A 12,706-nucleotide genomic window follows, 5' to 3' on the forward strand; every position below is an offset into this window, starting at 1 on the left:
GGGGTTGGGGCTGGGGCTGGGGCTGGGGCTAGCCTAGGGCTGGGGCTAGCCTAGGGCAGGAAGGAGTTAAGTTAGTCTTGGTTCCTGGGAACCCAGCTTTTCCTCCTTGAAGAGATTTAGGCCATCTGTGCTCAGTCTCTGAGGCTTCCTCTGTGCAGCATTGCTTGACAAGCTTCCTGCTGGCTCCACCCTTTCATCTGGTCCTCTGAGAAAACCTTGGGATGGCCTGGCTCCCAAGAGGGAAAGTGGTGAGCTCACAGGACTCCAACTCCCCTTTTGTGGTATTTTTCTATGCCAGATTTGACCTGATCATAACTTCTTAAGAAAACATTTCAAGAAGAGAAGTACATACTTGGTTTTTAAAAGTTAATTATATAGTCTTAATTGTAATTTTGCTTATTTTCAATTCTATTTTTCATGTTTGCATACATTTGATCAAACTTTAAAATAGATGATTGCATATATTTTTAATAGCATTCAACTATGGCGTCAACATTGAGGAGATTGGGGGAAGACATATTTAAAGGAGTTACAATGAAAGGAACTCAGGATAATTCTTTAGAGCATTCTGTGGAGAACAAAGCAAAGACAGCAGTGTTCTTCAAGAGCTCCAGCTTGCCACTGAGATTCTTATCAACCTTAATTGTCCTCAGAACGGTCACTCAAGGTAAGCTTGATCATTCACTGAGTAAAGTCATGAGCAAATGCTATAGAATAAAGCATTTCTTTTATTGCCAACTATGTTCAACATTTTCAGAATGCGATTTTGAGTTATTTTATAATAGTGACTGACCCGTCCAGCAGGTCCAGTTATTCGAGGGTCTCAAGGGACCTTCTCCTAATAACCAAATGGGGGGGTAGAGAGAGACGAGAACCTTGTGCAATGAACAACACACACGGAAGCAGTCTGAGTAGCATCAAGGTCCCACTGTATTAGCAAGGCTCAAGGTTTAAATGCACAAGCAAAAGAGGAAGTAATTCTCAGCAGGAGGGATGGGGCAGTGGAAATGCACAAGCAAAAGAGGAAGTAATTCTCAGCAGGAGGGATGGGGCAGTGGAAATGCACAAGCAAAAGAGGAAGTAATTCTCAGCAGGAGGGATGGGGCAGCGGAAAATTTTCTTTTGGTGACTACACGGGGAAGCAGGAACTTGGCAGTATCAGGGTACATCTTGAGGTTAGGGATAGAACAATCTGTGATTGTTCTCGGAGCGGTGCATCGGTGACCCGCTTTTGACCCCCTTTTCTTCTGGGGAGGGGGGAGAGGCCTAATTCAGAGATCAGGACAATTGTGTTGTCTTAATAGCTCCCAACATGTTCAACATTTTCAGAATGCGATTTTGAGTTATTTTATAATAGTGACACATTCTGAAAACAATTACTTGTAATTGCTGAATTTAAGAAAATAAAGTCAGCCAGATGGTGTGAGGCATTCTTGTAATCCCAGCACTCCAGAGGCAGGGGCAGGGGCAGGGGCACAGGGGCAGGGGCACAGGGGTAGGGGCACAGGGGCAGGGGCATGCGGGCAGGGGGGCGCAGAGGGGCAGAGGCAGGCAGATCTCTGTGAGTTGGAGGCCAGCCTGGTCTATAGAGAGAATACCAGGACAGCCAGGGCTACACATGCAGCCCTGTCTCAAAAAAAAAAAAAAAAAAAAAAAGGGGGGGGGGGGGGGGGGGGGGGGGGGGAGAAGAAGAAGAAGAAGAAGAAGAAGAAGAAGAAGAAGAAGAAGAAGAAGAAGAAGAAGAAGAAGAAGAAGAAGAAGAAGAAGAAGAAAAGAAGAAGAAAAGGAACTCTTTAGACTGTCTTTAGAGTATTGCTTTCTTTTAGAGCCTTTGTTGATTTGGTGTTATTTTGAGACAGGGTCTCTCTATGTTTTGGAAGTCATTATATAAAACAGGCTGGTTTCAAACTTGTTTGGGTCCAGGAATCGCCTTAGAAACCCAAACCAATCTCAGTCAGACAGGGATAGTTTATTGAACAAATGCTCCAGGACTGGCTGACCAGAGCCATGGTCCAGATTTGGGAACTGAACCGTGACACTGAGTTAAGATCCTACAGGGTTTTTAAGCCCCAAATCCACAAACATCTGTGCCAAGTTATTTCTCCAATCAGGATTTAGGGATAGCAGATTTCCGTGGGAACATGTCTTTGTTGTTTGTTTCCAGTAGAGAACAGGATAGGAAACTGTTGCCTGTAGGCTCATACTGATTTGTAACTAGTTTCCCCCATAGCCACACTCATTGGTTATGGACCATGTATGGCTGTTTTGCCCCAGAACACAGGTGATTAGTTGACAAGAGAGACTACGTGGCTGCAGAGCCTGTACCACAGTAAGGCTCTGACCCTTACAGAAAGAGCAGCCTTGCACAGCCTGTGGGTTCACTGAGGGGGACTCATTGTGTGTGGCTCACTCAGTGCTTGCTGTGTGCACAAGAGTAAATAAGGCAGTGGAGGAGCAAGAGCATCACTACAGCCAGAGACAGACGGGGTTAATGCCTATTTGTGGTGTCGCTGTAACCAGTTATCTCTTTCTGATTGGGTAAAAAGAGGCTTTTCATAAAAGGGAGAATGCCAGCAAGTATACCATCCTTCTGTCTCTCCCTGTGTGCTGACTTATCGCAGTCAGAGCAGTGGGTTTTCTCCCTGGGTGTGGCAGTGGTGCAGGGCTTCCTCTGCAGTGTGTTCTGCTAAATCACTCCTGATGGCTCGAAACCAAGTCCTAATTCTAACTTATGATTTGGTTACTTTATGGTTATGAGTCTCAAATTTGTAGTAACAGACCTCTGATAACTTTGAAAGATCGCTTATGAAAAGGCACTATTAGCCCAAAGGAAAATTCACCACAGACCTATCTTGGAAACTTCTGCACACGCACACATATTTTAGCAGGCAGCACAAAGCTGCACATAAAAACATGTACATTCACCAGGCAGTGATAGTGCACACCTTTAATCCCAGCACTTTGGAGGCAGAGACAGGCGGATCTTTGTGAGTTCAGGCCAACCTAGTCTATAGAGCGATTTCTAGAACAGCAAGAGCTGTTATACAGAGAAACTATATAAAAAAACTAAAACCAAACCAAAACAAAACAAAAGAAAAAAATCAACCAAAACAAACCATGTATATTCTCCACAGGTAAGTAAAGTCAAGATGGGGAACTCAGAGCCACTCGGTTAATCAAGGAGAATATTCAGAGTCATATGTCAACATATCTAATAACATCATCTAATGAAATGTAATGACTGTAAATTTTTAATTACATTTTTAAATTATTTATTTATTGGGGGGTGCATGTGGAGGTCAGAAGATAGTTTCTAGGAATTAGCTTTTCTCCTTCCAGCATATGTATTCTGCAGATCAAACTCAGGCTGGCAGGTTTGGTGGCAAGCACCTTACCTACTGAGCCCTCTTGCCAGCCCATAACGTTCATTCTTGGTAAACTCTGAAATAGCAAACATTGAATAAGGTCTATTTATTTGGTGTAGAGAAATAAAACTGAATAAGATGCTCTTTGCCCTACTTCTTGTGTAGTACATGTAACAGTACAGAATTGAACATGCTGCTGTGGGAATATTAGAAAACAATAGAGAAAAGTATAGAGTTTTATTAAAAAAAGAACTAAAACAGTCAGCAAAGGAGAATTATGGGAAATATGCCAAAAAGATGACAAATACCATAATTAAAAAGTAAAACTTTCGGGAGGCAGAGGCAGGCGGATTTTACCCTGGGGGGCCTTACCACACCATGAGGAACTGTATTAATGGGTTACAGCATTGGGAAGGTTGAGAACTGCTGGGCTAGAGCAGTAGCTCAGCAGTTAGAGCTCTGAGAGGACCCAGGTTTAATGCCCAGCACCTACATGGTAGCTCACCATGTAAGTCTAGTCCCAGGGGATTCAAGGCCCCGTCCTGGCTTCCTTGAGCAGTGCACTGTGGCAGACAGACATACATGCAGGCAAAATACGCATTCACACAAAATAATAAAGTAATTTTAAAAATAAATCTTTTTTAAAAGTAAAGTGGGTTTGAGCAACGTTATCAACCAACTTGATCTGTTTATAGAAACAACAGAAGAAAACACTATAATGCTCACGGTTAGGACATTGGTCATAGGTCATGAAACAAACTAATGAATTTAAAAAGATTTCGATTGATAATCAGAAAACCTTCAAATATTTGAAAAGTAAAGTACTTGTTTGTAACCCATAGATCACAGAAGATGAAAAGAAATGAACTCAGAACATTCCAAGCTCCATGGAATGTGGGGAAGGTGCCATTCAAAGGCACTGCATTCCTTCAAAACAAAGGGGAAAGCAGTAAAGCAAATAAAAAATAAATTGTAAGGTTATAATCACAGGCGGATTTCTGAGTTCGAGGCCAGCATGGTCTACAGAATGAGTTCCAGGACAGCCAGGGCTACACAGAGAAACCCTGTCCCAAAAAACTGAAAAAACAAAACAAAAAAACATAAACACTGTAGTATCATAGAAATATAATTAAATTATGCCAGGCGGTTAATCCCAGCACTTGAGAGGCAGAGGCAGAGGCAGAGACAGGTAGATTTCTGAGTTCGAGGCCAGCCTGGTCTACAAAGTGAGTTCCAGGACAGCCACGGCTACACAGAGAAACCCTGTCTCAAAAAAAAAAAAAAAAAAAAAAAAAAAAAAAAAAAAAAAAAAAAAAAAAAAGAGAGAGAGAAAGAAAAAGAAAGAGGTTATAATCAGCAGAAGGAGTCTGGAAATAAAATTAATGAAGAAAAGTCAGTGAAGACCAAAACCTTGTCATTGAAAAAGCTAATAGACTGATAGGTCTCTCTAGTGAAGCTGAAGAAGGAAAGAGAAGGTGTGGACTACAGTCGGCAGAGATGAGGTGGTCAGGAGTCAGAAGAAGAGAAGGAGTTCTGGACAGGGTAAAGCAACACCCTTACCGCTCCCGAGGAAACGACGTATTTCAACAGTAGAAATACCTAATCTCCTAACCTGCATGCCCTATGTCTGAGTAGAAGTTGGCTGTGTAGTTGCTAAGTTTCCTTTAGGAAAGTTACAGGCACAGATGATTTTACTTAGAGCATTGTACTATGCATTCAGTGGAAAGGCTTCTAGAATACAAATGTGAACTGTCTAAACATGTGGGAGACAGAGTACATAAAATAATGGAGATTGTATACTAAAAACCAAAATTAAGTTGGGAAGCTGAAGGTCAGTAGGCAGACACATTTAGACAGATGTGCCTTTACCACTTGGTGCCGTTCTTTCCAAGTTAGTTGCTGTAACCTCACAGTGATCAAAATGGTATTAAACTTTTAGGTAGAACTTGATAAGCCAATTTCAAAGTTCATACAGAGACCCGGAGGATTTAGAGTTCTTAACACAGTTTCTTTTATTCTACCTGACTTCCAAAGAGTATGCTATTGGTGTAAAGCCAGACATCAGTGGGACAGAATGGATAATTCAAGACAGACCTACATGTACATATGCCAGCTTATTTTCAGCAATGTGTCCAGTCAGTTCAACATGGACAGGGACAGTCTTTCCTGAAAATGACACTAGAGTGATAATATGTCGTATGTGATCATATGATATCAGATGTGGGGTGGCGGGATGGGGCATGGTGGGGTGTGGGCGGCTTGTACCCTCACATGCACCAAAAAAGAAACTCAAAATACACTACAAACCAAAATTAAAACACTTGAACTATAAAACATCAAGAAGAAAGCACAAGAGATTATGTTACTAAACTTGGGTTTGGCATAAAAATTTCCCCTCTTTTTAAATATGGTGTCATAAAACCCAGACTAGCTCCAGATTTGCTATGTAGCTCAGGCTGGCCTTGAACTTGCTATGTAATTCAGGGCAATCTCATGATTGTGGCAGATCTCCCAACTCGGCCTCTACACCTATAATACTGGGACTATAGGTGTATGTCGCCCCAGCAGGAAAAAATATTTTAAACAGAGCATAATTGTCCTGATTTAGGAAATGATAATTTGACTTTATCAACATGAAAAAATCTGGGAGGCTGGAGAGATGGCTCAGCCATTAAGAGCACTTGGCTACTTTTGCAGAGGACCTGGGTTCAGTTTCCAGCACTCATATTGGGTGGCTCATACCTATCTGTAACTCTAATTCCAAGGAGATATGTTGCTTTATTTTGGCTTCCATGGTCACTGCACGTACCTGGTAAAACTATTACACACAAGTGGGTACACATATACAAAATACATACATTTTTATAAAATTAAAATTTTGAATTTTCAGTGTGTGTGTGTGTGTGTGTGTGTTGTTCAGATCAGGTGTGTGGAGATCAACATTGAATGCCCTTCTCAGTCACGTTCCACCTTAGTTTTTGAGATGGGTTTTCTGGGAACTTACTGTTTTGCGTAGACTTGCTGGCCCTCAAACCCTAGGGATCCTCCTGTATACAGTTTCCTGAAGATGGGATTATAGGCACGTGATGCCATTCTCGCTTTTTACATGGGTGCTGGGCATTCAGATTCAGGGCCTCATGCTTGCACACCAAGCACTTTACCAATTGAGCCATCTCCCCCACCCTCAAGTGTGTGTATTTAAACATATGATTTTTATGAAAATCCATGTTGCAGACTGAAATTGCATGTCCAAGAAAAAGGAGTTGATGCATAAGAAGACAGCCTCATTAAAATGGTGAGAACAGTTAGAATCCTAATCAAAGAAGACCTGAATGGCAAAGATGCACATGTAAAGATGGTGGGCATCCTCCTTTAGGAAGCTTCCAGCATTAGCCAATGTGATCACTATGGAAATTAGGTGCTGCTGTGATGAAATGTCCTGACAAAAGCAACGTAAGAGAAGGGGCTGATCCCAGCTCACCACTCAGTACACTGATCTCAGCTCACCGCTCAGTACAGTCAATGTAAGGGAAAGGGGCTGATCCCAGCTCACCTCTCAAGAACAGTCCTTCATCCACTTTGGGGAGGAAGTGCAGGCAGCAGGAGCTCAAAGCATCTGGTCATGTTATACCCAAACAGAAATCAAAGAGCAGTGAAGAAATAGACTGTTACTCAGGCCCTTTCGTAGGCCATGCCACTGATGGCTCTAAATGTCTGATTGCGTGAGTTACCTTGCCCGGAATAGTGTGGACTGTTGTGACTTCCTCACGGAATAATTGGGTAGCCTATTAAAAATTATACCTCATACTGTAACACATAAAATGTAGCATGTCTTATTAGCATGTCTTATTCATTCTGTCCCAATGCATTTTCCCAAGAGAAAAGAAGCATACCTTTGCATGCAGGTCAGTGTGTGATTCCGGTGTAGCCTCCTGTGTACTGCCCCAACCCGAAAATGATCCAGACGTCCATGAGAGACTGAAGGAAGAAAGAAATGATGCTATGGCCATACAATGGAATGCTACTCAGCAATAAAAAGGAACAGGCACAAGCGAGTCTAAAATAATCATGCCAAGTGAGAGAAGCTAAAATACATTGGAGACGATTACTTAAATATATTGCGGAAAATACAAATACCTTGAAATGACAATGATGTAGCCTGAAAGGACAGAAAGTGCCACCCCATGACAGAAACCTTATTTTTTTTTTAATTAAAGTACACATCATTTCTCCCCTTCCTATTGACACAAACTTTTTTTTTATTACGTATTTTCCTCAATTACATTTCCAGTGCTATCCCAAAAGTCCCCCATACACTTCCCCCCACTTCCCTACCTACCCATTCCCAGTTTTTGGCCCTGGCATTGCCCTGTACTGGGGCATATAAAGTTTGCATGTCCAATGGGCCTCTCTTTCCAGTGATGGCCGACTAGGCCATCTTTTGATACATATGCAGCTAGAGTCAAGAGNTCCGGGGTACTGGTTAGTTCATAATGTTGTTGCACCTACAGGGTTGCAGATCTCTTTAGCTCCTTGGATACTTTCTCTAGCTCCTCCATTGGGGACCCTGTGATCCATCCAATAGCTGACTGTGAGCATCCACTTATGTGTTTGCTAGGCCCCGGCCTAGTCTCACAAGAGATAGCTATATCGGGGTCCTTTCAGCAAACGCTTGCTAGTGTATGCAATGGTGTCATCGTTTGGAGGCTAATTATGGGATGGATCCCTGGATATGGCAGTCTCTAGATGGTCCATCCTTTTGTCTCAGCTCCAAACTTTGTCTCTGTAACTCCTTCCATGGGTGATTGTTTCCAATTCTAAGAAGGGGCAAAGTGTCCACACTTTGGTCTTCGTTCTTCTTCGGTTTCATGTGTTTTGCAAATTTTATCTTATATCTCGGGTATACTAAGTTTCTGGGCTAATATCCACTTATCAATGAGTACATATCATATGAGTTCTTTTGTGATTGGGTTACCTCACTCAGGATGATGCCCTCCAGGTCCAACCATTTGCCTAGGAATTTCATAAATTCATTCTNTTTAATAGCTGAGTAGTACTCTATTGGGTAAATGTACCACATTTTTTGTATCCATTCCCTGTTGAGGGGCATCTGGNTTCTTTCCAGCTTCTGGCTATTATAAATAAGGCTGCTACGACACAAACTTTTAATGATTGCTTAGGTCTAGAGTTGGTGATAGAAGGAAAAATTATGAAAGGTTTGAGGAAGCTTTTTGGAGTGACAGATGTAATAACAGTCACAACTGGAATAGGCTTAGAGGTATAAAAACATAATAAATCAAAGAGCATCGAGCACACAGTAATAATCATTCATTGTTAGGTTGGTGTATTGGTGAGTTTATTAGAGTTACATGCAGGGATGTGGGTCAACAATAGACTACCCAATTATTCTACACTTAAAGAAACACAGGAGACACAAAGGCCTATTCCAAAACCCCACCCTAGTGGGTGGTGACTTAGGAAAGCTGAACCCTGAAGTTCCTGCCCAGATTGCAGGCAGTGCCACCAGAGGGTCTCCTTTATATGCCTACTGCCATGTTTTCGTAGTACATAGAACTCAGCTTCATAAAGACATTGTAAGTGAGTCTGTAACATACTTTGAGCATGCCTTCCCCCATACACCATTCTCTTCCCTTTCTCTTGCCCCTTCCCATTAGTCCCCTGTGTTCCCCCAAACAGTTCTGCATTACTTTCATGCCTTGTGTACATATATGATTTTATGTCTATATAAAATCCAGGGTCCACAGGTAAGAGAAGACAAGCTGTCTTTCTGAGACAGAACTGACTTAATATGGTAATTTCCTGTTCCATCCATTTTCCTACAAATGACAGTTTTATTCTTCTTCATGACTGAATAAAATTCCATTGTGCATACATACCACATGCTCTCCACTCCTAGACATGCCCAGGTTGGCTTTATAACTCAGCTTTTGCAAACAGTACTGCAAGTGTCACCGTGATGGATACTTGAATCCCCTGGGGAGGTTCACATGAGTTGGGTAGCTGGGCCACAGAGTACATCTGTTTTAAATTTTTTGACATACTTCCAAACTGGTTTTCATAGAAGTTGGCCAGGTTAACATTCTCCCAAGCAGTGAATATAATGATCTAGCCCTGAGGTAGGGTTATGTAGGGGTGTGTGTGTGTCTGTGTGTGTGTGTGTCTGTCTGTCCTGAATTTCTTGCCAGCATTTATTGCTATTACTTTTCTTTTTAGGATTAATTTATTTATTTTGTGTATATGAGTACACTTTTGCTGTCTTCAGACACACCAGAAGAGGGCATCACATCCTATTACAGATAGTTGTGAGCCACCATGTGGTTGCTGGGAATTGAGCAAATGTACATCTTGCTTATGTCCCCTTCATTCTCCTCCTCCGTTGCCTTTACCCTCACCTCTCCTAACACACCCCCCTCCCTATGAAATGGATGTTCTCCTTTTAAAATATTTCTGATCCCCAGTCATACTGCCAAGGACAGGTCCCTACCAGTGTTGCTTTTGATTTCCATTTGTAACTTAGAGGAAACGTACACAGTGTACAGAGTTCTTGATGTTCTATAGATGAAGGAAGAGGATGTCCTCAAATTCCTTGCCACAGGAACCCAACTTGGGTAGAACCAACCTTGAATTCCAGATGGAATCCTCAGAAGGAAAAGTGATACTATCTATTGACATCTTAAATCCGAAGAGGGCCTGGGGAAAGTTGTGGTCTGAAGCTCGAGCTATCATTGCCTGAGGATGGCTTCATCATCTTCTCTGGGAACACTAGCCAGCAAGCCATGCTGTTGTTTGCTGCTGCTGCCACCAGGGCCACTCCAATTGCTGCCTCCTTCATTCCTGGGACTTTAACCAACCAGATCCAGACAGCCTTTATGGAGTTTCCTCTTTTGGTGGCCACGGATCCTACCAGCCCCCATCTTATGCCAACCTGCCTACCACGCTCTGGGTAACACAGATTCTGCTCTGCACTAAGTGGACAGTGCTATCCCAAGCAATAACAAAAGGGGGCTCACTCAGTAGGTCTGATGCAGTGGATCCTGACTTGGGAAGTTGTGCATATGCACCATCTTCTGTGGGCACCCGTGGGCGGTCACGCCCAGTCTCTTCCTCTACAGAAACCCTGAAGAGATGGAGAACAAAAGCAAGCCACCACTGAGAAGTGGAATCAGGGTGCATGGACTGTGCCAGCTCCTGAGTTCACTGCTCCTCAGCCAGCAGTGACAGACTGGTCTGAGGTGTGCAGGTACTCTCTGTGCCTCTCCAAGAGATCTCTACTGAGGACTCTACTGAGTGCCCAGCTGTCCCCCCTGAGGACTAGTCAGCAGCCCCACATACAGGCCACTGAGTGGTCATTAGCTTTTCTACACACATGTGAGCAAAGGGAAGGATGATGGAGGGAAAGAAAGTTTATAAAAGCTGGAAAAAAAAATAACACACTGAATCAGAGTTGGAATGCCCAGATGTGCATGGGTGTGGAGTTGCCCACTGAGGCCTGGGCAACCAACCTATCAGTGGCCACTCAAAGAAAAGCATCTGTCCCTCTCTCTGCCAGCAGCGGTCACCTGCCAGGACCTCCTTAGCCTCTCCCTATATACCCATATAATGTACTTTCATCAAATCTATGCCTCATTCCCGACTTTTCCTCTATACTCTACCACATCTCCCATCAACTTCATGAATTCTTTTAAAACTCACCCAGTTCACTTAGTGCTGCCCGAATGTGTGGGTGCAGAACCATCTCCTGGAATGTGAGTGGTTTCCCAGGCCACATCCTCTCCTTCAGTTGCCACTAGTTACCTAGATGTAGGATTCTGTAACCTACTTCTTTCCCATCCATGCTGAGCCCATGTCTTTTAATCACAAATGTATTTTATTTAACTTCAGATCCATATGTATAGACTAAATCTGTTATTTTAAAGTAGTCTGTGTATCTTCTTTTTTCTTCCATTTATTTTTTATTAGATATTTTCTTTATTTACATTTCCTTTTTTTTCCATTTTTTATTAGATATTTTCCTCATTTACATTTGCAGTCTGTGTATCTTAAAAAAAAAAAATCCCAACTTTTTAGCCAGTCAGCACTTAGACATGATATCAATGGAATATTTCATTCATTTATATTTGACACTGCAAATATTAACATAGACTTATAATACATGCCTTAGCATTTTTAAAATGTATAATAAACTAACCAATATGACACTGATGTATGAAAGGATATGCCATCCTAATTTTAGCAGACATTGCCATCTTTCTCAAAAAGTGAGGCTATTATATCCTTGTGTGTGTGTGTATAAATAAATATGTTTGTGCGTTTTGTATATGTGTGTGGATGTGTGTGGGGTGTATGTATATGTATTGGTGTCTGAGGAGTGGCTGTGTGTGTGTATACCTACATGTTTGTGTGTGTATGTATGTCTCTGTGTATGTGGTGTGCATGTACATGTGTGTGTAAGTATGTGTGGAGGTATCTGTGTGTGTGTGTGTGTGGTGCCATTTCTTGAACCATCCATTCCAGCATTTAGGGTTATTGATTTTTTTTTTAGTACTTTCCAGTCTTATTTAATGAAAATATGACTTCATATAATGACTTTATTTGGGTTTGTCTTTGAGATAGGGTCTAACTATGTAGACCAAACTAGCCTGCAACCCACAGAGCTTTTCTTGTCTCTGCCTTGTGAGTGCTGGGTGTAGCACCACTCCAACCTTTTGCATGTGTGTAATTTATCAGTTTCTTTTCTACAGATTTTTCTGTTGATAGCCTTGATCTCTTTTCTGCTAGATGATATCTCTCTTACTGTTTTAAAATTATGTCAGTCCTTTATCTTTCATGGTTTTAAGAGGATTTCTTTTTATTGAATGTATAAATGCTGTGCCTGTGTGCATATATGTGACTGGTACCTATGGAGGTCCAAAGATCTGTCCTGGGTCGCCTGGAACTGGGTTGCGAGTGGTCATGAGCTGCTATGTGGGTACTGGGAACCTAACCTCCTAACCTAGGTCCTTTGCAAGTGCTCTTAGCTGTGGAGCCAGCCCTCCAGCACCACGGGTAACTTAATTTTTTAAAAGATTTTATTTATTTTATTATATGTAAGTACACTGTAGCTGTCTTCAGGCACCCCAGAAGAGGGCATCAGATCTCATTACAGATGGTTGTGAGCCACCATGTGGTTGCTGAGATTTGAACTCAGGACCTTCGGAAGAGCAGTCAGTGCTCTTAACTTCTGAGCCATCTCTCCCTCTAGTTGTCTTCAGACACTTTTTTCTCTCTCTCCAGGCTAGCTCACTCTGGGCGCCCCACTACTTTTTGACATGGGCAGATCA

The 12,706-nt window shown here is 42.2% G+C and overlaps 1 protein-coding gene across 5 annotated transcripts in view; it reads left to right on the plus strand.

The window, feature by feature from the left end:
• Nucleotides 1-12,706, plus strand: part of Ccdc138 (coiled-coil domain containing 138) — a 58,646-nt gene that overhangs the window by 34,327 nt on the left and 11,613 nt on the right. For all 5 annotated transcript variants that reach the window (XM_021174251.2, XM_029482173.1, XM_029482174.1 and 2 more), the window contains one exon: nucleotides 475-667. In XM_021174251.2, coding sequence (XP_021029910.1) covers nucleotides 475-667 — 193 coding nt within the window. The remainder of the gene's footprint in view (nucleotides 1-474; nucleotides 668-12,706) is intronic.

This window comes from Mus caroli, chromosome 10 (assembly GCF_900094665.2).
Source record: "Mus caroli chromosome 10, CAROLI_EIJ_v1.1, whole genome shotgun sequence".
Classification (NCBI taxonomy): Eukaryota; Metazoa; Chordata; class Mammalia; order Rodentia; family Muridae; genus Mus; species Mus caroli.